We start from the raw sequence: 26708 nt of genomic DNA on the forward strand, positions 1-26708 counted from the left end.
TTTCCCAAATGCCTATGTATTTATCCCAAATTTTAGCCCCTTTTTGCCATATTCAAAAAATCATTATAGTCATGTTTGTCAGTCTCTGAAAAAAATTTTTGCACAAAATGTCCCCCTTTCATTCCTCTTTTTGTAGGTATTTTGCTTTTTGTCTTATATTCAAAACTAATGGAGTTACATCACTCCAAAGGACAATAAGTTTACTTCCGAAATATCACTCATTTTCTGTTGACTTGCAGTGTCTGTACGATTAGAAACAACTTAGGTACTTTTTTTTTTATTTTATGAGTTAGGATTAGGGATGGTTATGAAGAGGTAGTGCATGCTGGAGAAGACAAAGTTGGAGAAAAAGACGTAGAAGGTTGGGGTTGTCTGGTGAGGTGGTGGTGGAGGGGGAGGGGGCAGGTGAGAGGGAAGGTGGCAAAGGTGGAGAAAGAACTGTTGCTTCTAACATGTTTTTTCCCCCTCGATGTGGTGTCATATTCTTCTCTGCCACTTTCTGACGCTGCAGTAGCTTCTTAGACGGTTGCCCCACCTTCAAAAAGTGTGCAAAAACAATGAGAAATGGCGAAGATTAGTGCAGACCGAGAACAGGCTGAGACCAAGGCAGGCATGTCTCGCCTCTCCCAGCATCATATCATCTCTGGCATTTCCCCGTCTCACTGCCGACTGTCAAATTTTTACGGAGAATGAGTGATACTCGTAGCTATTTTTTTCGCAAAATGCCTTTGTCAGTCAAAAATCGGTCCCTGTTGGTGTCCACTCCCCTTAGTATGGCTTGCCAATGTTTTTCAAGTTAAAAACCCAACTTCTCAAAAGTGTAGGAGTCTATGTAACTGTGGCCTGATGCAAAACAGAAAACTAAGGTCTGAATACATGTATATACAACCATTAGCAAACCTTTAACCCACTGGGTTCTTAAGGTCTCCTTTAGCTGAATAAAATCCACTGTTGCCAACAAAACAAATCCTTGTGTGATGTCATCATACTAAAAAATCAATCAAAGTAGGCATTAGCCTTTTGACCCACAATTTTCTTCCTGGATGGATAACTTTCCTGGTTCTACAAAAATAAATACATAAATATATTTTTAAAGAAATATCCTCATGGGCAGATGATAGCTACTAATTAAGTTGTTTGAGGATAAACTTCTAACCATGGTGCTGGTGAGGAACAACTTCCCATGGTGGCACTGATATAGCTAAGTGACTCTGCTGCCCCCTTATACAAACATCCCTCAACTCCCTCCCTATCTTCTGCAAGAAGGATGATGAACTGCAACTCAGCATGCAGTATGTGGGGTTCACATTCAGATGAGTCTGGAGTTGCAACAACTGACTATAAAACCCATGAATGGTATTATTTTCTTCCCATCTTTGTTAGGCACAGTTTGAGGATCTGACTATATAAAAGTATCCATTGCTCTTCCTTATCCAATGACATATCATGAAAATAAAAACTGCTCATACTGACACACAGGTTAGACTGGAATGGTTCCAATACATCTATCAATACAGATGATGCAATTGTGACTTAAGGGGTGGCATCTGAATGAATGTATGACAACTACAGCATCTCAAAGAACAAGCTGACTAACCTATGTCTAAGGAGAAATTAAAATTTTATTTGTAAAGTTTTTTGAAGAAAATCTGGTGTCTTGTCCATCTCACTCTGGCACTGCTTCTGCTTCAATCTCACTCTTGTTATACGTTGCACACAAGTACAGGTAAATGTTTTCCACTACCAACAATATTGAACACTGTTATCAAAATCCAAAACCAATTACCCATTATTTCCAGCAACAATGGGAGTAAGAAGGACTGAGAAACAGAAATACAGTGGGCTCGCCTACTGTGCGAGATCAGAGTGCACGTATCGCATTGAGCGTGCGAGTGACCAAAAATCATAACCAAAAACCTTGAATGCACGAGCTTACCTCACAGAACGCGAGGTAGAGGCAAGGAGTGGCTCAAAAACGCCATTTTCCATTAGTACGCGACCCCCCCCACACACAATGCATCCATCGTCATGTGTCGTGATGTTGATGCGAAGAAATTCCTGGGCATTCTACTGCGCAGCTTGGGGTACGAGGCAGCAGGCGCACCATTACAGACACAGCTTGTGCACAGTGCAGCTCTGCTCTCTGCAGCTAACCTGTCATGTACAATGTGTTGCTGTTTTTTACTCCATCCTGGGCTGTACTGTACCTTCGCTGCACCATGCCACCAGGCCCAAGAGTTAAGAAACTCCCAACGAATGCAACCAAGTTCGAGATTATCAAGCTCAAGGAGGATCTAACCTAGACGGCCGTTCCCGGGTGAGAAATCGTGCACTGATACTAAAGGAATGGTATCTTGCCACCTTCATAATGAGGAAGGAGAAGGAAGGTGTACCACTGAAAGGTAGATTTATTCGGAACCAAGCCCAGCTCTTTTACAAGGCAGCATCTCGCAAGTTAAATGTGGACAAACATTTCAAGGCATCAGTAGGATGGCTGCACCGTTTTTTGAAATGCAAGGAACTCCGTCACATCAAACTGTCTGGTGAACATGCCTCTGCCGATGAGCTGGACGCGAGAGAGTATCCTGCGATATTTATAGCACTTCTTGAAGAAGGACAGTACACCAAGGACCAGATCTACAAAGCTGACGAAACGTCGTTATACTACTAGGCCATGCCCAAATCGACTTACATCGCTAAAAAACAGAAACAAGCCCCTGGTCGCAAGCTCCAGAAGTGTATGATGATGGTAATGTTCGCTGTAAACCTGTCTGGGAGCCACAAGATGAGGCCAGTTGTTGTACACACAGCTTCACACCAAAGGTGCTACAAAAACCTCATGAACATGGATGCCAGTGGTGTGTACTGGTACAAGTCTGCAAATGTTTGGATGACAGAGAACATTATGGCTTACTGGTTAACAAAGCACTGCGTCCCCGATGCCAGGGCCAAATATCAGGAACTTGGCATTACATTTAAGATGCTCCTTGTGCTTTACAATGCACCAAGTCACCCGCCGTACCTAGAAGATCAGCACAAGGAGTGTCGTGTTGTGTTTCTGCCGCCCTGGACGACATCACTGATGCAGCCACTGGATCAAGAACTGATCGCCGCTGTGAAGTGCTTCTACCACAAGCAAGTGTATGACTACCTCTGCAGGAAGACTAACACACAAGAGGAGCTTCATGCCCTACAAGAAGATCACAACAAAGACCTCGATGAGGCACCTGCCCCCGTACCATCTCCGTCAGCAGTTGTATTCCAACCCGCCACAGGTGACATGACTGTTGAGGCATTTTGGCGTCGGTTCACAGTGAAGGACACAGTTGACTTTCTCCTACAAGCATGGCACCAGATTACACCTGCAACGGTGAACTTATGCACGACCCATGAGATGGCCATTCAATCACAAGGCTGAGGCAGCAATACTGACAGCAGCACACGCTGTACCAGGTTTCGAGGACGTTACGTTATAGCGGGCTCAAGTTAGTAAAAGTGAGGAACCAGCTACGTCGTCTGAGCCTCTTCCTGTTAAGGATGAAGAGGATGCAATGTCAGATGTGTCAGCATTGGTCTTTGAGGGGTTTATGGCTGAAGTGAGTGAGTTTGATGCTCCTGGGGAAGGTGATGAAGAGGAGTCTGTGGAGGGAAGTGTTGGTGCGGCGGGAGGTGTGACGGGGGGTGCGGCGCTGTAAGTGTTGCTGTGCCTCAGAACCCGTTTTATTTAAGTCCATCAGGCCTGTTGTCTACTGCTGTTAAGGTGAGTGCCCATATTTCTGTTATTGTAGCTATATCTATAGTACAAAGTCTGAAAAATTTGACCTTTATTATGTCTCTAAGGGCCAAAAAAATGTCCAGGTATAAGGGAGTACCGCCCATATGTTATTTTTCCCATAAGATTATGTACTCTCAGTGTGCGATTTCACAGTGCACGAGGACCAGGACCGCCCAATCTCTCGCGCACTATGTGAGCCCACTGCATGCATTTAAAAAAAAAATAGGAGAAACTATCAACAGCATGCACTAAGTACAACCAACCTTGATATTCTCAGTGAGAGTGACAGGCCTAAAATTGCCAGTGTGAAGTTCAGCACCTAGGAAATCTGCCAGTTCCCTCAGGTTGCCCACTGTTGCACTCATTGCCACCACTTGCACCTCCGCTGAAGGTAAGGAGGGTAGCAGGTTATATGTTGAAGACATGAATACACTAATATGAAATAGGATGCATAAAGGAGAAAGAAGAGGCAGAAGAGAAACAGAACTGGATAAGAACATGGTGATGAGAGAATGGGTAAAAGAGAACAAGTGATTAAAGATGAGAAAGAAAATACGATGGGGAGTTAACAGACATTTATGCAAGTCAGCTTCCAATGGTTGCAAGAATCAGCCTTGTTCACATGATGGCTGCTCTCCAAAATGCATGGTCTTCTGCAGCAATCCAGTCTCCTAATTCTTCACAGGACGTCATCCCAAGTTTTCTTCGGCCTGCCAGCAGTGGTCATCACTTTCACATTCAAGTCTTTACAGCACTTCATGCAGTTACTCTTACACATTCTCTCCACATACCCAAAACACTTCAGCCTGGCAAGCACATTACCTAGTCAACCTCTCAATGTATCAACATTCTCTTAAATCTGCACACATAGTTCCATACCCCAGTGACACTGCAAATCCACTTCACCACATTTCACTAGGCTTAATTCTTAGAACATCTTCTTCCATTACTTATGTGATTTCACTGCTATGCAGCATTACATTATATACATATGAAACAGTTTCTCTTTCACGTGCAGATATAGTGCTTTCATCGTCTGTATGGGTAACAATGTCCAATCATTCTGACTTTTGCAGTTAAGCTAGCCTCCACACTACTTCCTGCACTAATCATATCCTCCAAGTAACAATACAGTAATCCCTCCACTTTCCGATGTAACAGAGCCAAAAGCATGTCCGGAAAGTGGTCCCATCCGGAAAGTGGGCCCCAGCCTTCTGGACTTGTACTTATGGACCCTAACCTACCCTGACTCAGAAAAACACCTATACAACTCCCTACTGGACATGAATAGCACCTATTTAAGACCCAAATCACACCAATAAGGGACATAAACGTCCGAAATAAATGCAAAAGAACCAGAGAATGAGGTTTTAGAGGTGAGTTTATACAATATTAAACATTCTGGGTACTTACAACAAATCCCTGGCTCCTGGATTGGTTTCAACCACCAATTTGCACTCCACAGTTAATCCTTTGCACCCTAAATTCTAATTTCTTAACACTGCACAACACTGTAAATTCACGTGTGGTCTAGTGGCGAGGTATTGCAGTTTATTCACCGTTTATTCACAAAAACGAGCACATGTGGCTTCCATTACGATAAGCATCTGCTCTCGATCGGAGTTAGGCTGTGACTGTTGATGATGGGGTAACAGAGTTGCCAGATCGCAACGGCCACATTACCAAACTCCTCAATTTTCATTACCTGATGGGGTAACAGAGTTGCCAGATCGCAACGGCCACATTACCAAACTCATCAATTTTCATTACCGAATTTAACTTTTCATTACCAAATTCATAAAGCTAGCATTTATTCTTCACTAATTATATATACTAAGTGGAAATTCATGTTTTCACTCTTCTTATAATGAACAGCATGTTGATTGTTTTCACGCTATATAGGCTAGCAGATTAATCAGACAGAGCAAACAATCCACCATCTCCATCCTGTGTATCCTCACACACGTGAAAAATCCATTTGGTATTGCATTATTCTGATTCATTACCAAACGAATTTTTCATTACCAAATTGGCCCACATTTGGTAATGAAAAATACCAATGGCAACCCTGACAGGGGAGGGGGGAGGGGGAAGGAAGGAAGGGGTGAAGGGTCCATGGTGTAACAGCTGTTTGGCAATGCGCGGCAATTTCAAATTACGGGCGGGAAAAAAATAGGAATTTGGGGGGATTTTTCTCTTTTTTTTTTGGCCATTTTTGGGTTCCGAAGGTCCAGGCCCACAATGTCCCATAAGTGGGGTGTCCGGAAAGTGAGCGTCCGGAAAGTACAGGGATTACTGTATTCATTAATATAATGGACAGCTTCATCTCTAATATCAAATTTCTCCAGCCTTAGAAGGACCACATGATCTCTATTGCATATGGCACACTCATCTACAGTAAAAAACAGAATATTACTATATCATTCAATTAATCACTCTCCCTCCTTTCAAAGGACACAATCATATGGCTATTGATAAATACTTCACAGCTGACTGCTCATATTATACTAGAGGTATGGGGCATACAATTACTGGCAAATGATTTCAGTCTCACGAAACTATTTCTTCTTTAATACAGTTGTCTCACCATCCATTCACTCAGTGCAAAGCTGCTCTCGGGTGACTGCCCCTTCCTCTCTTCCTTCTTTCCATCCTGCCTCCTCTGTCTTTCTTTCCTTCATTCTTTCCTCTTCCTTCTGTCTACAGGTGACTCTACACTGAGTGACATGCCAAATGGTTTCCTGTACACCAGGAAACCAATTTTAGTATGTTGAGTGGTACCCATATAACCAACTTATGGGGCCTGGTGGTTTAGTGAGTAATTAAGCGGCTCCAATCGGATTGAGAGAGTGCAGGTTTATATCCAAGGGGTAATTGGGGTTTACTGCTCACATAAAGCTATTCACGGATGAGTGAGGCTGGTCACTCTCATCTTAAATGTCAGGACCAATTTGCCTAGCCCTGAGCTCCTATGCTCCTCATGGGGCAACATTATATGATGAATGAATGAATGAATGTAAATGTAAGGAAGAAACTGCCTTCCAGTGTAGTAAACTGTGATAGAGTACTAACCTTTGAAAATCTGTCGTCTAAGCCCAAGTTAAGTATGCTCACTCCTGCATAATACATTTCTGTAGTGTATTTAACTTTTCTTTTTTCTAAGCCTGGATGATACAACTGCAGAACAACATCAGTGAATAAAGCTGACTTAATGTTACTTTCATTTTCTGGTATACTGTGGAATAAGTTGTCCTTTCTTTTTTCCTATGAAATTTCCATGAGAAGCTTTCCTATGCTGCATGGTGGTCTTTCTCACTACTGTATTTCCTGCTGGCTTTGGTTGCAGGGACTAGTGGACTGAGGGGAGCTTTCCTGTTTTTCTATCTTTGTCTTTAGCCGACAGAATAATTTTATTAGCTATAACCTTCCCTATACCAAACAGCTACAAAACCAATAGGTCTGCTGCTGTTTGCTTTCCTTTGGGCTCCTTTGTACTCCCTCCCTCCCTCCCTCTCTCTGTGTCAACATGCTGCACCATAGACAGACTACACTGAGTGAGTGGGTGGGTAGCAGACTGGGGGGAAAACAGGCCCAATGACAAAGAGGTCCATGGCTGAAACAGATTCACATGGAAAAACAGGTCCATGGGGGACAATCGGTCAGTGTGGGAAAACAGGTGGGATGGTGGTTGACCCCAAGGAAGTGCAGCTGAAGACAGGCCTAAGTGTTGTGCTAATAATTACTTACACTTTGCAATCTGCCTTTAACAATGCCACACCTCCTATGTACTCACCCTTCACAGACACCACAAAAGATGAAGTTACTACCAACCTCCTTCCTGTGTATTGCATTAGGTCACTGTCCAGTCTCCCTCCACTGAGCCACTGTCCATCCCCTTATCCATATATACCCTTTGTTTTCCTTACATTCACTCAGAAACCATTAGAGTGCATACCCTCTCTCCAGCTCCTTAATTTCTCCACAGAACCCCCTATCACTATCAGCAATCAATATGGTATCAAATCATCTGTATACAACAATTACCATAGCAACCAAGATAAGAAATTCCATAGTGGTACTTCATGCACCTTAAGTTTCAGGGGACTCAAATCGGATCCCAGAACATACTCACCTTTACTAAAAACTTCTACCTCTGTGATTTTATCCACTCTCACGTATGTTTCTGAAGATATACATTTTCATCACCATGAACACCAGCCATTGATCCAGACCCACCTTTCTCACTGCCCACTGTACTACTCCTCTTGGCACCCACATACTAAATGCCTTCTTGATATCCACAAAATCTAGGCACAGTGTTTTTTTCTAAATAATTTCTCATGTAACTACCCAACGACAAAAGTAGCAGCTGCTGTACCCCTACAAGACAAACAACGAAAATGTATCTTAACCAATTTATGACAAAGTGGTACTCATGAGTCACAACTAACTATAAACACACAGCAAAACAATACTGAACTGTAGAGCAGTGCAACAGGTACTCCTGTTACACAGGCATGTGTTACTGTTGTTGACCAACTCATCTGTTTGCTTGAGCAGACCCATCAACCACAGGCAAGCAACTGCCCCTGCAGGGCCGTCCCATGCAGTAAACCAATGTTCTCTTGCAGCTGACAGTACCTCAGCACAGCAAGGTGCAGGAAATTGTGTGGAGATTTGGTTTGTGAATCAATGCTGCATTTTTATAGCCACCCAGTTAACCAGGGCACCATAGCAGGCTTCACTTCAACCTATAATTTGGCTAGACAGTTCCCACCCAGTGTTGTACTGTAAATGGTTTCCTGGATTAGGTGTGTCACTCAGTACAGAGCCACCTGAAGTGGAAAGAAGAGTCATAAAAACTGACAGGATGGAAAGGAGGAAAGAGGAAGAGAAGGGGCAGACAATGACACAGAATGAGAATGGAAAAGGAAAAAGTAGGCAGCACTACATCAAGTGAGTGGATGACAGTCACCACTTTTGATGTTGTTGCTGTGCTAATCCAGTTTGTCTGATTGGGCAGACCCATCAACCACAGAAAAGCAACTGCCCCTGCAAGGTTGTCCTGTGCAATGAACCAATGTTCCCAGGAGGCTGACAGCGCCTTGCCACAGCGAGGCGCGGGGCAAGGCACAATGATTAGTGTGGAGATTTGGTTCCTGGTTGGAAGTCACATTGGTGTCTACAGGGACACCACGGTCATCGCCCCGTTATTTGGCCATGTGGATACCATCCAGCACTGCAAATGGTTTCCTGAGTTACAGGAAGCCATTAGGCTTGTCACTCAGTGTAGAATCACCTGAAGTGGAAGGAAAAGTAATAAATAATGACAGGAAGGAAGGGAAAAATAGAGAAATGTGGAGGAGAGACACAGAAAAGAATTCTAGGCCTGATGAAAGAAGTAGGAAGCACTACATCAAGTATAGTGGATGATGGGTGTCCCCTACCATCATTGCCATGTGTATAAAATGAGGAACCACTGTACTGTATTATAAATGGAATAGAAACATTAAAAAAAAGCAGAATATACATTAGGACAATCATCATCAGAATACACAGCAAATCCTTGCCCTTACCCTTGAGGTACTCACGTGCAGAAAAGCACAACTTGTTAACTGTAAATAATCATCGCCAGAATATACAACTCCATGCACTCCTTTCTCAGGTACTCACGTGCAGCAAAACGTAGCTTGGTAAGTGTGGCCTCAAGACCTGCTCCACGGCCACCCTGCTCTGCCAACATGTGTACCTCATCCACCACCACAACACCCACACTACTTGCTGATTTGTTCTCACCCACTTCAACCATCCAGTTAACCAAACCTCCAGCTTTCTCTATGGTTGCAACATATACAACCTGTCTGCCAGAAAAGAGAGAAGGAAGAGTTGAGTATATTTCAGTTATTCATATTATAACCAGTCCTTATCAACAGCATAATTCCATACCTATATCACTAACATCTTGACACATGGTCAAAGAACCGTATATAAATGGTAATTCTGATACAGACAACTGCAGATACAAGATTTAAGATGTGTTGCTATTTGTCTCAGCATTCTTACATAAGTCCAATGATATGCAATAAAATATCCTTGCTGCTGCACATACAGTACACAGCTAGTATTCTAATGACTAACAACCAAGTCTTTCAGTCCTCCAGGCTGGGGAACAGAAATACCCCCCCCCCCATGGCTCCTTCCCTGGTAATGACAAAGACAGCCTGGACCATATTTCCAGAAATTTCTACAATATTTAGGGGCTTTCCTCTAATTTCCACTCAGCAAAATATCATCTCTCTTAATTTAATCCTTGCCTTTTTCTAAATAAGATTCACCATCTGAGGCTACTACCACCAACACCATTTCTCTGTTTTTTCATTATCCCACTACCTGTACTCTTCTTCCAAGCCAAAAGTCCAAAAGTGGCTGTTGTGTGTATAACTATGCAAAACAACCTGACTTGTTTCTATGTTCCTGAACTTTAATCTTTTGAATTATCAAAACCCTAGCTATGGTTATTTTACCAATCTCTAACTGAATATAAGTGTGCTCATGATATCTCCCCTATCCTTATCTCTATTAACTATACTGTAAGAACTTCTATTACCGTAATTCTAAACATTCTAATATGAACCACATTTTCTCCAACTATCCTTTCCCAGAAATCGTCTCTGCACAGGATTCCAGTATTCACAACACACTTGGCTTTCTCTCTCCCCACTGACCTACTCATGAGCAAGCCTACACTTTTTCTACATGTAACAACCCAAAGTAGCTTGAACAGTATCCTATCTGTATCCCTAACTCAAATGGAAAAGAGTATCAGCATACCTGATCTTTTACTATTAATCCTCCTGCATACTCATCAATCTCCTCTCTAATGGGCTTCTCCTATTACAATCTTATCTCAGGAACCTGTCCTATACATCTAGCAAGACCCGTGGTACCACCTACGAAGTAAAATCTGTCAGTATGGCACTAAAGACTTGGAAGCCCTTGGGCCAGTGGTTTCCAACCTTTTCTAATTCTCGCCCCCCCTCCACTGAATGACACATTCCCTGCGCCCCCCTTCCTCAAATACTGTATTTTACTGGCATAGTTGGCACATATCAATAAATACCACAGATTCTTTATATACTCAGATAACTAGATTTCTTCTTCATATACTCAGAAAGAAATTACTGAATTCCATCATAATTCATAGTTTTCAAATATAACTACCTTCTTTATCAAGCCTTCGCGCCCCCCCAGGCAGCCCTTCGTGCAACCCAAGGGGGACGCGCCCCACAGGTTGGAAACCATTGCCTTAGGCTATACTTCTTCAACTTCTATGATCACTGTCTCCATGGCTGAGAGCCAGTTGTGTGTGTGTGTGTGTGTGTGTGTGTGTGTGTGTGTGTGTGTGTGTGTGTGTGTGTGTGTGTGTGTGTGTGTGTGTGTGTGTGTGTGTGTGTGTGTGTGTGCACATTCACCAGAAATGTGATAAACATACTGATTACAAAATGCTATATCTCTGACTAGACTTACCTAACTCAGTCACAGCAGAGCATTTGTTAAAAACCAAATATTAATCTATCAACTAACATTACAGGATAACCCCATCACCTCTTCATTACTAATTCTGGTGTACTGGAACTGTACATAATCATTGCTTGTATCTTCTTCAGACTCTGAAACCCATTTTGTCTATGCACCTAAAAATGAAAGATCTTGATTCTGGCTCTCTTTGTTCAACTTCATTTAGGAGGCAAACTCACAGCCTTTCAACTTCTTGTTTTTTCTCTTCCATGAAAAAGTAATGATACAAAAGGTATATTAAATCTATTCTATCAATCATCTACTTCTTTACTGACCTTTCAGCAGCCCAAGAAACAAGGACAAGGCTATTTCCGTTCAGACATTCAGGGAAAGAATGACCAGCTGCTCACCCCTGTGCAATACTATATGAGCACTAAACCCTAACTTTCCCTTGGATGTAAACCTTTTATATGGCCACTATCCAATACCAAACATGGTATCCTGGGCTACAAGAATCCAAGTGGCTTGTCACTAAATATAGAGTTACCTATGGGTTGCACTAACAGAGCTGATGGTAGTGCCCAACATACAGATAATAAAAAAATACAGACAGGCTGTTGCCTCTCCTGACATTGAGAGGGCTCTCCCTCCATGAAAAGGGATCTTTGTATGTGGCATGTGTTAGGAGTGTAATACTGTATGGTAGTGGGACCAGGGCAGTAAATGAAAAGGATATTCATAGACCCAAATGTACAGAAATGACAATGATTAGATGGATGTGCAGTGCGTCCTTGAATGTGAGGCCTGGGGGGGGGGGGGAAGGCAAAGTTTATGTGTATTGGTGCTGTGATGAGGGGAATGGACTGGGATTGTTTGGGCAAGTGGAGAAGATGGGAGATGATAACTGGGTGCAGAAAGTGAAAAGTGTAAACACTGGGGGTGGAGTTGTGAGAAGCAGACCAACAAGGACCTGGGACAAGATCACAGAGTGTGACATCAGAGATATAGAATTGAATATGGAGGCTACCAGAGATCAAGCAGCATAGACAGCTACCATCAGGTGTCCAAGCCCAACGCATGCATGCATGTTGGAGCCTTTATAAATGAAACAAAATGAGTTAGGGTACAAGGAACTGAAGAGTGTGTGATGCACTAACTTGTTTTTGCGTGGCTTGGGTGGAAAGGAACCTCGGCTACCTGCATACTCCTCCACAAGGAACCCAAGTTCAACCCCAAAAGCTGACAGTCCACGCACCTGTGGTTAAGAATGGATGAGTTAGTGTACAGGTATGTTGAACTAGACAAAATTAGAGACAAATACAGCAAACTCTCAATTGTCTGATGTATAGCAACCAAAAGGGTGACAGAAGGTGACATGCTGACAGAAATTGATATAATACCCTACCTTAACCCCCAAAAGGGATTTAACCCCCCTCTAAAACCTTACAGCAGTACTGCATAATTGTCCACACACAGAAAAACATCCCTGAATACTGTAAAGTTTCAACGTTTCATTTTTAAAGGCTCCAACATGCTTGCATGCATCAGCCTTGGTCACCTAATGGCGTCTCTCCATGCTGCATGATCCATTGCAGCCTCCCTGTTCAGTCCCTTAACCCTGAGGTCACACTTAATGACCTCGTCCCATGTCTTTCTCAGTCTACCCCTCATAACCCCACCCCCAATATTAACACTTCTCGCCTTCCCCACCCAATTACCATCCCCCATCCTCTCCACATGTCCAAACCACCTCAATCTACCTCTCCTCATCATAACACCAATACACTCCAGTCCCATCCTACCTCTCAACTCTTCCATCGTAAACCCAGCCCCCTGAGACCTTGCACGCAGGGATGCACTATACATCCACCTAATCATTGTCATTTCTGTACATCTGAGCCGACGAATATCCTCCTCCTTCACTGGCCAGGTCTCACTACCATACAGCATTACATTCCTAAGACATGCTGCATACAAAGACCCCTTAGCACGTAGGGAGAGTCCTCTCAATGTCAGGAGAGGCAAGAGCTCCCTGATCTTCCAACCACTTCTCACCCTAGCCACAGAGCTAGCTCCAGCCCCACCTCCAGCACACAACATGTCTCCCAAATAACAAAACTCTTCCACACACTCAAGAGATTCACCAGCAAGTTCAATCCTTTCACGTCTGACGATCTCCACCTGCTCACCCCGGCACGCCATACACATAAAATCAGCATTATCTCGCAGTCTACCTCAGATACCACTACATCTCTTATGCACCCATTTATCACAAACACCGCACAAGATGGAATTACTTCCCACGCCCTTGTGGCAAACTGCACATGGCCACTCTCCCTCATCTTTGACAGAACCGCCACCAACCCTAGATATCATCACTTTTGTTTTATCTGCATTTTCCCTTAAGCCCTTGTGCCCCATACCATCTCTCCACTTCCTAAACCTTTCCTCCACCTCCCTTTCGCTCTCTGCAATCAACACCAAATCATCAGCATAACTCCAACGGGAGTCCGTTTCTAAAGTCATGTGAAAGGGCTTCAAGTACCATGATAAACAACATGGGACTCAAAACTGACTCCTGATGCACACCAACATTCACAGAAAACTCATCACTCAAATTTTCCATTCACTCTTACCTGGGTGTGAGCACCCACATACATAGCCATAACCACCCTAACCAGCCACTCCTCCAAGCCAAGCTTTCTCATTGCCCACTTCACCACCTCTCTAGGGACTCTGTCAAAGGTCTTTTCCAAATCAACAAAAACAAAATAAAGACCCTTTCTCCTACCAATATATTTTTCCTGAAGCTGTCGAACAATGAATATGGCATCAGTGGTCCCCCTACCTGGCATAAACCCAAACTGCATCTCATCAATATTCACTCTTTCTCTAATCATACCTTCTAAAACTCTCTCCATTACCTTCATTATCTGATCTAAAAGCTTTATACCTCTATAATTTCCTCTTTCCAGGGCATCACCCTTCCCTTTATACACATTTACAATTACTGTACACTCTTCACACAATCATCTGGGACAACACACTCATATATAATCCTATTTATCAGGTCAGCAACTAACCTAACACCTATATCGCCTAAGGCCTTCAACATTTCAGCAGTCAACCCAGACACACCTGCTGCCTTCTCCACCTTTACCCTGCCTATTGCCTCACTCACAGTAGCAGCATCAATCAAAAGCCAAGGGCCAGACACTGGATCTGCTGGCTCCAAACCTTCCCTGTCCCAGTCAAACTCCTCATTCAACAACCGGTTATAATGCTCTCTCCATGCATCTTTAATATCCTCACTGTTCATCACTACCCTTCCTTCATCATTCTTCACACACTGCTCACCTATAATATCCCGATTATCCCTCTTCACCTGACCTGCCACCCTAAATATCATATTTTTCCTTTTCCCATGATTTAGGTTATCAAGTAAAAGTCTCTGTGACTCAGACTTTGCCCTGTATACCTCTCTTCTAGCCCTACGCTTGGCAGCCAAATATTCCTCTTAGCTACCACCCTTCTTCCATTCCCGGAAAAGCCTTCTTTCTCCTTAACTGCAACTTCTACACCCTCATCCCACCACCAAGTTACTTTAAGTCTTGGTGGTCTTCTTGTCCAACCGCATGTTACATCAGTATTTCTCAAGAGATTGTTCTTGAGGGCTCTGTACTCTTCATTAACACCTCTGTCTACAGCTCCCTGTTCAGCCACCACTCTCCTCAACTCACTATAGAAGGCATTCCTTACTACAGCTACTTGGTTTTTCAGCTTCCATATTTTCCTCCTAGGTACATAAGTCCTATTTTTCATCACTCGTTCTTTAAGCACCATATCACAAATCAACAGTTTGTGCTGCTGCACACACTCCTCACTTCCTATAACTTTAATATCCCTCACTAACCTCCTATTGGCCCTCCTAACCGGAAAATAATCTATCTGACTGCTATTTCCCCCTGACTCATACGTAATTAACCTACTGTCTCTTTTCCTCCCAGACTCATACGTAATTAACCTACTGTCTCTTTTCCTCCCAGACTCATACGTAATTAACCTACTGTCTCTTTTCCTAAGATATGTGTTGCACACAATCATGTCCGTTGCCTCCCCAAACTCGAGTATCCTTTCCCCTACTGCATTCCTTATACCATATGCACATCCCCCATGCACTCCTTCATAACCTTGTGCTGCTTCACCTACATGACCATTTAAGTCCCATCCCAAAACCACTATCTCATTATCCCACATACCGCCCACTACACATATTAAATCATCCCAGAGTCTATCTTTCTCTGCTTCATCCAATCCTGCCTGTGGAGCATATGCCGATATAATCACAGCTATCTTTCTACCGAACAGAATTTTCACTACCATTATCCTATCGCTTACTCTCATAACATTTATAACATATTCCACCCATTTCTCCACAAACATCACACCAACACCTCCATATCCGTCTGTCCCCCCCTGCCAAAATAACTTATAGCAACAGTCCTTCCCATCAATCTTTCTGGCTGATCCACCCCTGTACCGGACTTCCTGCAAACACACCACACCCACCCACCTCCTACTGAATGCCTCAACGACTTCCCCTGCTCTTCCCCTCAAACTTCCCACATTCCATGAACCCACCCTCATCCTCCTGGGTGATTTACTGTCCTCAGGCTTGCTTTGAAACTTATTCTTGTGTTTTGTCATATTCAGTATTAATAAAGGAGGATAGACATACCACAGGCCCCACTCACTGCACAGTTCCAGGTCCAGGCAATGGATCTGGGATCCCTAGCCCACCAGCTTACCAGTGGCTGTGGTAGTGGCCTCGGGGTACCCTGCCAGGACAGCTGCAGGGACACCATCCAAGCACGCCTTGGCACTGCAACTATCCCGCCATTATACACCCACTGATAGGGCAGCCTCCTGGGGCGCTACTCCCAGGTTCGGGCCCCTCTCTATTGGGCGGAAACGGCAGCCCGGGAACAATGTCCTTATATTGTACTGCACAATGTACTATACTGTACACACATTGTACAACTGACACCTGGTGACAAAGTTAGGCAAGGTGAGGCAGGTTAGCAAGGCAGACAGAAAGAGGATAGGCAGACCTAACCAAGCATGAAGAGAGAGAGACACACACACAGGTGAGGTATGAGCAACAGAAATAAAACACAAGATGCTAGGGGGAATAACCTAACCAGAAAAAGGCAGAATTTCTTGACAGAATAAATCCTGTGTAGTTGGTGGCAGTTATGGCCAGGTGTAGAACAAATGTCACTGCTGCATACTTGAGCTCCACCGTCTGCACCAAGACACCACTGCTATGTTGCTGGAAGTACCATTTCAACACTACCTGGTCTAAATCATGGTACAGTACTTGTGTCTGGCCATCATTTTCCATTCATGGAATTGAGATCTATCTGTCTATCTATCTATCTCTATTGCCAGACGCCTTAATCCCCTTAGAGGAGGCCACAAACAAAACGTCTCCATGTCGCCCTGTCTCCTGCCATTTCACTGCCCTGCTCCTAGCTCACACTCCCCTCTCTTATATACATCTCCACTCCATCCCTCCATCTCATCCTTGGCCTCCCCCTCCCTCTGTCCCCCTCCACCTCACTCACATCACTCTCCTCATTAGTCTCCCACTCTCCATCCTCTCCACATGGCCAAACCACCACAACGTACCATATTTCCCATATGCTAAGACCCATTTTTTCCCCCCCAAAAAAATGCACTGAAACATCACCCTGTGTCTTAGCACTCAAAGATCAAATTGTAGAAAGGAGTTTGCCAACCCTCAAGAACCCCAGTTATGAGATACAAGCACTCACGAACCCCAGTCACAAGATACAAGCATTCATGAATCCCAGTCACAAGATAAGAGCACTCATGAACCCCAGTCACAAGATGCAAGCATTCACAAGCCCCAGTCACGAGATACAAAGCATTCATTACAGTCATCGAAGCAGATGACGACACCAATCTTGCCTGCACAGTCACTCAGCGGACAACAACTCTCCACGAACGAAAAGAATGGCATCAAAGCAGAGAAGACAGGCATGGTATTATAAAATGGAAACTGGCAATATGTACTGATATACTGGTATTGTGTAATAGAGCAATATTACAATAATGACTTTGTTGGTTGAATTAACTGAATGCTGTTGAGGGTGTGGGTTGTAAAGGTTCGTTCGAACTACTGAACATAAAAACAACAGCTGATGGGAGCTGGATGTAAACACGCCATCGCCAGCATGTTTACCTGCCCTGTAGTGGAAACTAAGAGTTGCTGCTGATGTGAACAGGTATAAAATTATGCTGAACTAGGTACACCTAATAATAATGACTACAAATATTTGATAATAGGTCCAATATGTAATAATCTGCCATGACAGAAAGAAAAATGACACCATAGAGTCAGTGCGTTACATTTGCTAGTAAGGCAAGCTATTAAATCCTGAAATATTCCCCTCCCCCCCCAAAATACCTAGCGTATAATTGGGTGTGTCTTAGCACTTATAGCGCCTTATATGGGAATTACGGTATTTATCCTTACACTTTCTATCACATCCACATCCACACCACAATGCTCCTTCACTTCCTCATTTGTCAGTCAGTCTCTCCGTGCAACTCCACATGCTCCTCTCAAATAACTCATTTCCACTGCTCTCACTCTTGATTTGTGTCCTTCTAACATGGTCCAAACTTCACTTCCATACATTAGAGTTGGTATCACAATACTGACATGCAGTGACTTATTTTCCATTTCCTCATCATCCAACCTCACTGTAATTTCCATGACTTAATTTCTCTCGAAGACCATAACTTTACTCTTCCCTACATTCACCTTTAAATTTCATTTCTTACACACTCTCCCAAACTCAATCATCAAGTCTTGCAGTTTGCCTTCATCTTCACTTGACAATACAGCATCATCTGCATACAACAGGACAGGGAGTTTCCCAACGCTGTCCTCTCTCATTAAAGCCGCTCCAACATCCATGGCCCTACCTTGTATCTCTTTTATAAACCTATCCATAAACAGATTGAACTGCCATGGTGACATGACACATCCCTGCTTCAATCCAACATTCAGATGGAAAAATTCACTCAGTTCACCATCTGCATGCATTGCAGCTTTAGCACCCTCATGCATAGTCTTCATGGCATTCAGAAACTTCCCATTCACTCCATACATTCTTAATAGTTTCCACATTCCTTGTCCATCCACCCTGTCCATGAAGACCTCATATAACTTCTTTCTCTTCTCTAGAAACTTTTCCACTAAAGACCTAAGAATGAAGAGCTGATCTACACAATTTCCCTTCCTAAAACCTCCCTGTCCTTCTCCAACTAATTCCTCAGTTTATTTCCCTAACTCTGTCAATAAGTATCCTACCATATACTTTTCCTATAATACTAAGAAGAAAAATGCCCCTGTGATTACCACACAGCTCTTTTTCTCCTTTCCCCTCTGAACGGGGGAATAACTATACCTGATTTCCAGTACTCTGGGATTCTACCTTCCTCCCAGGCCAATCTGCACATCTTCCATATCCATACTACTACTATAAAGATGTCTACCTATATTCAGACCTGTGCTGCAAGATTTGTTCTCATGCCTTGCTGGTGTCCTCCAGGATTGTACAAAGGACACCAAAAAAAATTCGACCACCCAACTCACTATCCAACTATTGTCCAGTTTCCCGATAATCTCATACTTCTTTTCGTGAGATAGGATCTTCCTGGGGTGCTTGGCTGGTGGAGGTGCCATAATGACATGCCAGCAGGAGGTAAGAGGCTTGCATGACATGCAGAAGGAGAGGGATAATGAAAACCACAACAAACTCCATTGTAGGCACAGTTTCCATGCAGCTTTACAGTACTGGAAAGAACACTTGGAGTGGCTGCCTTAGAGGAAAGGGAGAAACTGACACACTGTCAAGGGAGAAACTGACACACTGTCAATCATTACGGGACAAGATACGTTAGGGGAAAAAAAAAAAAAACTATGTATTATGGAGGAGAGTTATACCATACATACAAATGGTGCATTTTCTACTGAACATGAGAAGAAACCAAAAGACATACCATACAGGTAAATATTAGAAACTTGCCATATTTGGCAACATTAAAAGCAGTATTCTAGTGACAAGACTCGACAGTGATTTCATGGTGTGACTCAAGGCACTGAACTGTTTTGGAGGGGGGACTCCAAGTGAATGGTGTGGATCTTTATTTGGGGGCTTAAGGCAGAATTTTAAAAATTCAGTCCCATTTCCTGTGACAGACATTGACATCTGCCAAATGATGCACTGACAGATAACTGACAGTTTACTGTACATACATACTAAGTAGAACAGGGAGGTCCATCTTGTTTTGTACAAGGAATGCACAATCAGACAGCAGGCTAGTTATCTGATATGAAATTCTTGTTTGATAAATTATGAATACCAAAGTCTATAAAATATATAGTACTTTAAATAAAATGTATTTATTCCAATCATCATTATATTGAAGCTGAAGATACTATCTAGCATATGTGGAGCTTTTCACCTGATGGCAGCTCTACATGTGTTGCAATTTCAAGCCATTTCTCTGCTTACCCCACATCTTCCTTGATCTGCCTCAGGGCATTCTTCCCCATCTATGATCCTCCTTAACCCCTTAACCGCGGGGCGTCACTTTCGTGACGCTTGGGAGCAAGGGATCATACCGCGGGGCGTCGCTTTTGTGATTCTGTGTTATTTTGAATTCACCCGGGCTTTCCAGTGGGGGCTTGTATCATCTATCAGTACTGACAATGTCCAACACTAGTCAGCACTCCTAATCTCATCTGTACTCCCATCCATTGTTGACAATTTAGCCATTTCTCCCCGTTCTTGACTCCCCTCCCTACCCCCCCTCCATTACCCTATGCTCTCGCCTGCCCGGCCATGCTACGCTAAGTAAATCTTCCCTGGAATTTTTCACTGATTTCATCCATTGAAATAAGCCCTATGTCGTATTCTTATACCAAATAATATATACAAGAAAGAAATCAGGTAAGTGAGAGTGCCATACACCTGGAATTGGCTAATTATCACCTGACAACACCTCACGTGCACTCGTTCGCTAATTTTCGCTGTTTTTTTCCCCTTGAAATATGCCGTGTAATCTATTTTCCTAATAAATATACATGTAAGGAGAGAAGGGAGAAGCCTAAATGATATTTACATTCACCTGGAACTACCTAATTTATAATGTATTGTCTAGATTTCCTGCCAATCATATCAGTGCTACACAAAGCTGTTTCAAGATTTAACATTGGTAGCTCTGATTATATATCTCCTAAGTAGGCCTCTAATCTATTTTCGTAATAAATATACATGTAAGGAGGGAAGGGAGAATATTTACATTCACCTGGAACTACCAGATTTATAATGTATTGTCTAGATTTCCTGCCAATCATATCAGTGCTAGACTTAGCTGTTTCAAGAAGTAATATTTGTAACTCTGAATAACCCCTAAAGCAGGCCTCTAGGCTGCCGCTGCGTTATCAGTGTACTCTCATCTTCCGAAGTGAGAGGACGTACGTTTCATCTTGCTGACTTCAAGGCCTTTTTTCACCCCCATGCAAATGGCTCTGTGACCTTTACCCCCTACTAAACCTCGTGTGGAAAGAGGTAAAGGGCTGACAATTGATAAAAGAGTGACTACGATCTTTCTATTGAGTAAAACAGTGCAAGTGGAATTGTAAATAATGTGTAAATAATGTGTAAACAGCAAGTGAAAGTAATGAATGTAAATATACGTGAACAATGGAAAATAGTTTTATAAGTTATTTCAAGTGACAGTGCACAACACAGTGTAAATAAAATAGAAATGTAAATAACGTAAATAAAATAGAGAACGTAAATAGAAATGTAAATGAGTAGTATTATAAGAATACGAGTATATACCCTAGGAGTAATGAAAGTGAAAGTTTCACTCTAGCATGTCTGAATGCTATGAGTTATGAGAGTGAAGATGAAAGTGATATTCACTCTCAATGCCAGCATACAGGACGAGAAAGTGAATGCTACGTATTTTACTGAAAGAAATTGAATCCCTACAGTGACAATAAACTAATACTACTGAAGGAAACTTATGGATAAAGACTGTAGATATATATAAGTGTTATATAGTAATAGAAATATAAAGTGTGAGGGGTTTTATGAATAATAAATGACAGACTACCATGAGCGAACTAGTGCCAGTGCGACGATCAGACGCGCTCGTAATTTCCATTGCTTTCACAGTGTTTTTTTTTTTTTTTAGTATGGATCCCAAACTACTTGAAAATTGTAGAATAGTGTTTATAGTGTTTGTATCTGGCTGTGGTAATCATATTACGGGTTGTCGGGAAGTGTAAAGTGGAGACTTCGTTACCCTACTTCAGAGGTCTCCACAAGTCCTACGGTAACCGACGAAGGCTCAACAATCATTCCAGGAGAAAGCTGAAGGTATGTGCCATAAGCATATGTAATTTTATTATTCTAGGACTAATAACTGATTTTTGGCAAATATTTTTTGAGAGTCTGTCGGAGCCCAAATAACCCCGCGGCACACGCAAGTTATTGGTAAACAAGCCCGCGGTGTAGGGGTTAACCAGATTCCTCTCCCTTCCTCTCAACATTTTCAAATACTGTAATCTCAACCTATCAGTTCACATCATTTATCTACTATTTCTTATGTCAAATATCTCTTACAACACTACTGTACTCCAACTGCATTCCCAGTTGTTAAAAAACTGACAAGTGACAGAAGCATAGAGCAGCAAGATACTCTGCAACAAACAAAGAAAATTCTGCATATATTCTGCAAATACTAAGATAGGGAAACATAGTGAAGGAGTACCAGTACCTTCTCCTGCACCAGGGCAACATATGGCAGAACAAAGATGGCATGGTGGCGTTTGAGAAGGAGGTGCTGTAGAATGATCACTTCAGCCACAAGTGTTTTCCCACCACTGGTGGGCTGACAGATCAACAGGTTGGCCCCTCCACTCCCTGCCCTGATGCAACTCTCTTGCCACTCTGGAAATACAAACAGTAACACATAAAACTCTTACTCTTGCCTAAAAAAACAGTCCTTATTATTAGTCAGGGATGAGTTTAACAACATCACAACTTTTTCATTACAAATGGTACTGTAAACAGAGTAAAACCTGAAAATCACCAACAGTGGAACTGCAATGGGCAAATTTTCTGCCATTTATCAAAGACTTAATAAGGGAAAAGAAAAAAAATTACTACAAGTATATCAAAGTTATATTCTATCTAGAAACAAAGAATACAACAGGAAGACTCATGTACTACTAACTGAATTGTTAAGAAAAAACTGGTAGCATAGAAGTACCCAACTGTTATACAATTGCACTTATGTTATTTCACTAGGACCAGATGACTTTCACATCATTTATAAAGGCTCCAACATGCTTGCATGCATCAGCCTTCGTCACCTAATGGCAGCTCGTTATCCTGCTCAATCTCTAGCAGTCTCCCTATTCAGTCTCTTATCCCACCTTATCTCACACTCTATGACCTCATTCCAGGTCTCAGTTGGTCTACCTCTTGCAACCCTACCACTGACATTCACACCTCTCATCTTTTGAAACTGAAATATTGTCACAGAAGTGCTCTGGCTTGTATTGTGTATGACCAGTACATAAATGAAAATGTTCTCATTTGTCATTTGCATGAAGAGAATAACACTAACCTAGCATGCACAGGTACTGTACTACGATACAGGCAATTTAGCACCTAGCAAGCACTGGTACTATGACACAAGCAATTTGGCTCAAGACAAAGAACAGTCAGTATAATCAGAACTGATACTTAAATGAACAGTACTGTAATTAAATAATACAAGCTGCAAAACTGTGAAATACAGTACGGTACTAGATACCAGTGGCAAGTTTGGGCTCTGCTCGGCAAGCCAGACAGGCAGCTGGGAGTCTACAGACGTTATAAGCTTTTTACTTCCTTGTTTGACCTTTAGATGAGAATTAGGGCTGAGATGATGATGAGGTAAATTCATCCACCTTAAAAGCTGGAATGTGCAGGTTAGAGATGCTCACAGATAACCTGCACTGAAAAGACTATCCCCAAATATTTTTCATCATATATTTTTATTGCTGGCCCACAATTTTGCTACAGGATGGCTCACACACCCTGTGTACTGCTGTAAAGCATCAATAAACACCAGATTCTATTCAAAGTGTTTTCTGAGATGATTCAATAACACAATACATGTACCAGTTTTGTAAATCGGCAAGCAAAGACTGATTATTACTGTATTGGCATTATATCAGAATCAGCCTATAAGACTGATGCTTTAAAATATATAAATATGCCAATAACACTTCTAAGATTTTCTGCTCTTTTGTGTCCTAAAAAAAATAAGTGGGGGGGGGGGGGAGAGCCCACCGAAAGTGGACAGATTTCACAAATCCACTGACTCATGTTCATGAGCCTGTCACCATCACCACTAAAGCACCACAGAATCATCTTTAACACATCATCACCCACTCACCATAAAGCTGTGAGATGCCACGGTGCTCCTTTAGCAATCTTGCCACAATGGAGGGAAGGCCAAAGAAGGGTCCTAACTGGAGGTCCTCTCCCGACATGTATGCTTTGGCAGCCTCTTGTAAAGCAGCTGCGACGACTGCCGCCCGCCGTTCACCTACTCCACACATTACCTCTGCAGCTAAAAAGGATGTACACTGGAAATGTTGCTGTACAAGGTTAAAAAATGCTCTGCTAGCATTAACTCTTTTTATGGTAATGTGTTTATTCTAGTTTATTCTCATTAATGCTATATAATTCTATTCAACTTGCTAACACACCTTGTCTCCACTGACTTCACTCTAGACTTGTGTCCCTCAGTCACAACTCAGGATTTACTCCTGCATGTCAATGTTGGAACTACAATAGTCAAAATAGCATTTAACAGGAATTTACTCTAATACTGATATTCCGATTTCATGTATGGTAACAGCTCTCACTACCTCCGTCACTTTTCTATTCTACTGCGCACACACACTCACATTACTGTACTACAATGTATCATATATGGATTCAGCTGGGTCTTTGCACTTACCTTCTTGTGATTCAGATACGTTCCTCAGCTTGTTCTCTAGTCGGCCAATCAGAGGCTGGGATTCCAGAGTGCTAGAAAAACTGATTTGGGAGTCAGAAGATGTACGTAGAGAAGGATCTCTCGGAGTTGGGTGTACTGCTGAATGGTCATTTGAAGTTTGATGCATTAATGTATTACCCACTGATACTGTATTTACTGATGTTTGACTTCCAGATGTTAGTGGAAAGCTCTTGTTTAAAATGGCATCTGATATGGTGCTATTTACTAATGGCTGGCTAAAATGAACTGGAGTTTTTGTGTGGTTTGCCACTGAATTCAGCTCTGATCTCAATCCATCCTTGCTATCACAACTCTTGTTATAATAGTCATCCTCAATTGAACATATTGCAGCATCCATTGATTCAGATAACTGATCTCTGGAAGATTCTACAGCATCCTCTTCAAACATATCTGGGGATATTCGGCCATCTAACTGGGTTGCACAGGGCTTTGGGCTACAAATGTTAGTCATTTTGGCTGTCCCACCACAGCTGCTGTAGCTACTTTCTGGCACTATATTAATTTTGCTGGGAAAGCTGTCACTATTTCTATTGTTTTCATTTTCACTTGTTTCATCAGAAACAAAATGGTTTTCATCCAACAATTTCTTGGGCATGTGAAATCTGTAATTCTCACTTATACTCGGAAGTCTCTGTAATGAATTCTCTTTAAACTCTAAATGTGTTTTAGTCCTCTGGGGTGTATGACGTAAATTATAGCTACAGGACAGCAGCTTTTTCACTGATGAGCTTCCTTTGGTCACACTATTTCTCACTTTCCTCTTTGGAGTTGATTCCATAGATGAACACATGGAGTCAATTTCTTCAAAGTCGATATTGTCTAATAAGGAGTCATCATGAAGAAAAGGTGGGCTATAAGAGAGGCTAGGTTTGAGAACCCTAGGCATCTCATACTTCACTGACTTCGATTTCTTCTGGGACGGTGTAAAATCCCTCCTTCTCTGAGTTTCTTTTGCCCTCTGACTTCTAAAGACAGGGGACAATCGATCACCAGATGGCACTTCTTGCTCAACATTCTGTATGTCTGGTGGGTCATTCTGCAGTTGTGGAGGAATGTTCACATTTGATAATACCAGCTTTCCTGATTGTGTCTTGGACCTATGATACCTATTGAGAACTGGTGAGGACATGACTCTATATATCTCTCAAAAAACAGCCAATTTATGCATGTCATTCTCCTTCAATAACTGACTCTTCTTTGACAGTCACCAGTATTGACACACTCCAGTTATCAAAGAGGCCACATCAGCTTCTTTGTCTGGAAGATGGACAAAACACCATTAGGAGCTACGACATAAAAAAAAGTAAGGTACAGTAAATTCTGCTATTTAATATAATCTCCAGATGTCATCAACAGACTTATCTGATAAGGTTAGGTAAATCCAGTGAGGAATACAGTACCGGTATATACTGTATGTCCTGCATTCTCGCAGCTCCCCACTATCAAAGGGGTGAGTGGAAGAAAACAAAATGTTTATAAGAGTAATGAAAGTTAAAATAATCTAAATCACATAAAACACAAAACCAGCAAAGTGCATTTCATGAGCGCATGATGAGCAAGCGAGCGTTTGTACATACGCTTATCATCATAAGTTCATCTTGGTCCAACACATCTGGTGAGGTACCCGGTACCTGAACAATAACAGAAGAATAACTGAGCTATTATATTTACTTTCTCACATTTTCTCTCTGAATGTGCATACAGTGAGGCACTGTAGCATTTATCACATGCACAATGCTCAGTTCTCTGCTCCCGACTTGCAGTGTCAATGAACTGCATTGGTAAACACTTGGCTATTGATCAACTGATAAAACCCAGAAATGGGGCGATTACCCTTGCTGATTTCACCTCCTAAACATAGAAAAATACGTTCATGTAAAATTCTGAGTGTATTATCCGATATTTAATTGTTAGAATTCATACAAGAACAGAGTGTTACAAGAGGATATCTTTTTTAATTTGATTTCATAGTGATGCATATCAATTGATGCCCTTGGTACATTCTCTCAGAAAGCTGGGATTCTAAGGGGTTTCTCTGGTCTCATGAGTAGATACTGTATATAGCTAAAAACAAAATTTATTGAATGTATCTGCTACCTGCTGAAAAATCTCTTCTCTATCTTACATAGTAGACAAGTTACTGTATTAGCCTCTGAAAATCATCGCGGTTGGGTCGGGCTGCCCATTTCTCAGCTGAACATAAACATCGCTGCGCTCACTCATT

At 42.3% G+C, this 26708-nt stretch overlaps 1 protein-coding gene across 1 annotated transcript in view; it reads right to left on the reverse strand.

Annotated features, from left to right (window-relative positions):
• mus301 (mutagen-sensitive 301) overlaps positions 1–26708 on the reverse strand; it is an 84309-nt gene that overhangs the window by 50562 nt on the left and 7039 nt on the right. The window contains exons 4-11 of the mRNA XM_080278278.1: positions 26062–26115; positions 24701–25520; positions 24425–24562; positions 23855–24031; positions 22184–22356; positions 12451–12548; positions 9449–9636; positions 4039–4160 (exon numbers count right to left, since the gene is read on the reverse strand). Of these exons, the coding sequence (XP_080134404.1) occupies positions 4039–4160; positions 9449–9636; positions 12451–12548; positions 22184–22356; positions 23855–24031; positions 24425–24562; positions 24701–25520; positions 26062–26115 (1770 nt within the window). The remainder of the gene's footprint in view (positions 1–4038; positions 4161–9448; positions 9637–12450; positions 12549–22183; positions 22357–23854; positions 24032–24424; positions 24563–24700; positions 25521–26061; positions 26116–26708) is intronic.

Source organism: Coenobita brevimanus, chromosome 72 (genome assembly GCF_032717465.1).
Source record: "Coenobita brevimanus isolate Jiangsu-jjx chromosome 72, ASM3271746v2, whole genome shotgun sequence".
NCBI classification, from domain to species: domain Eukaryota; kingdom Metazoa; phylum Arthropoda; class Malacostraca; order Decapoda; family Coenobitidae; genus Coenobita; species Coenobita brevimanus.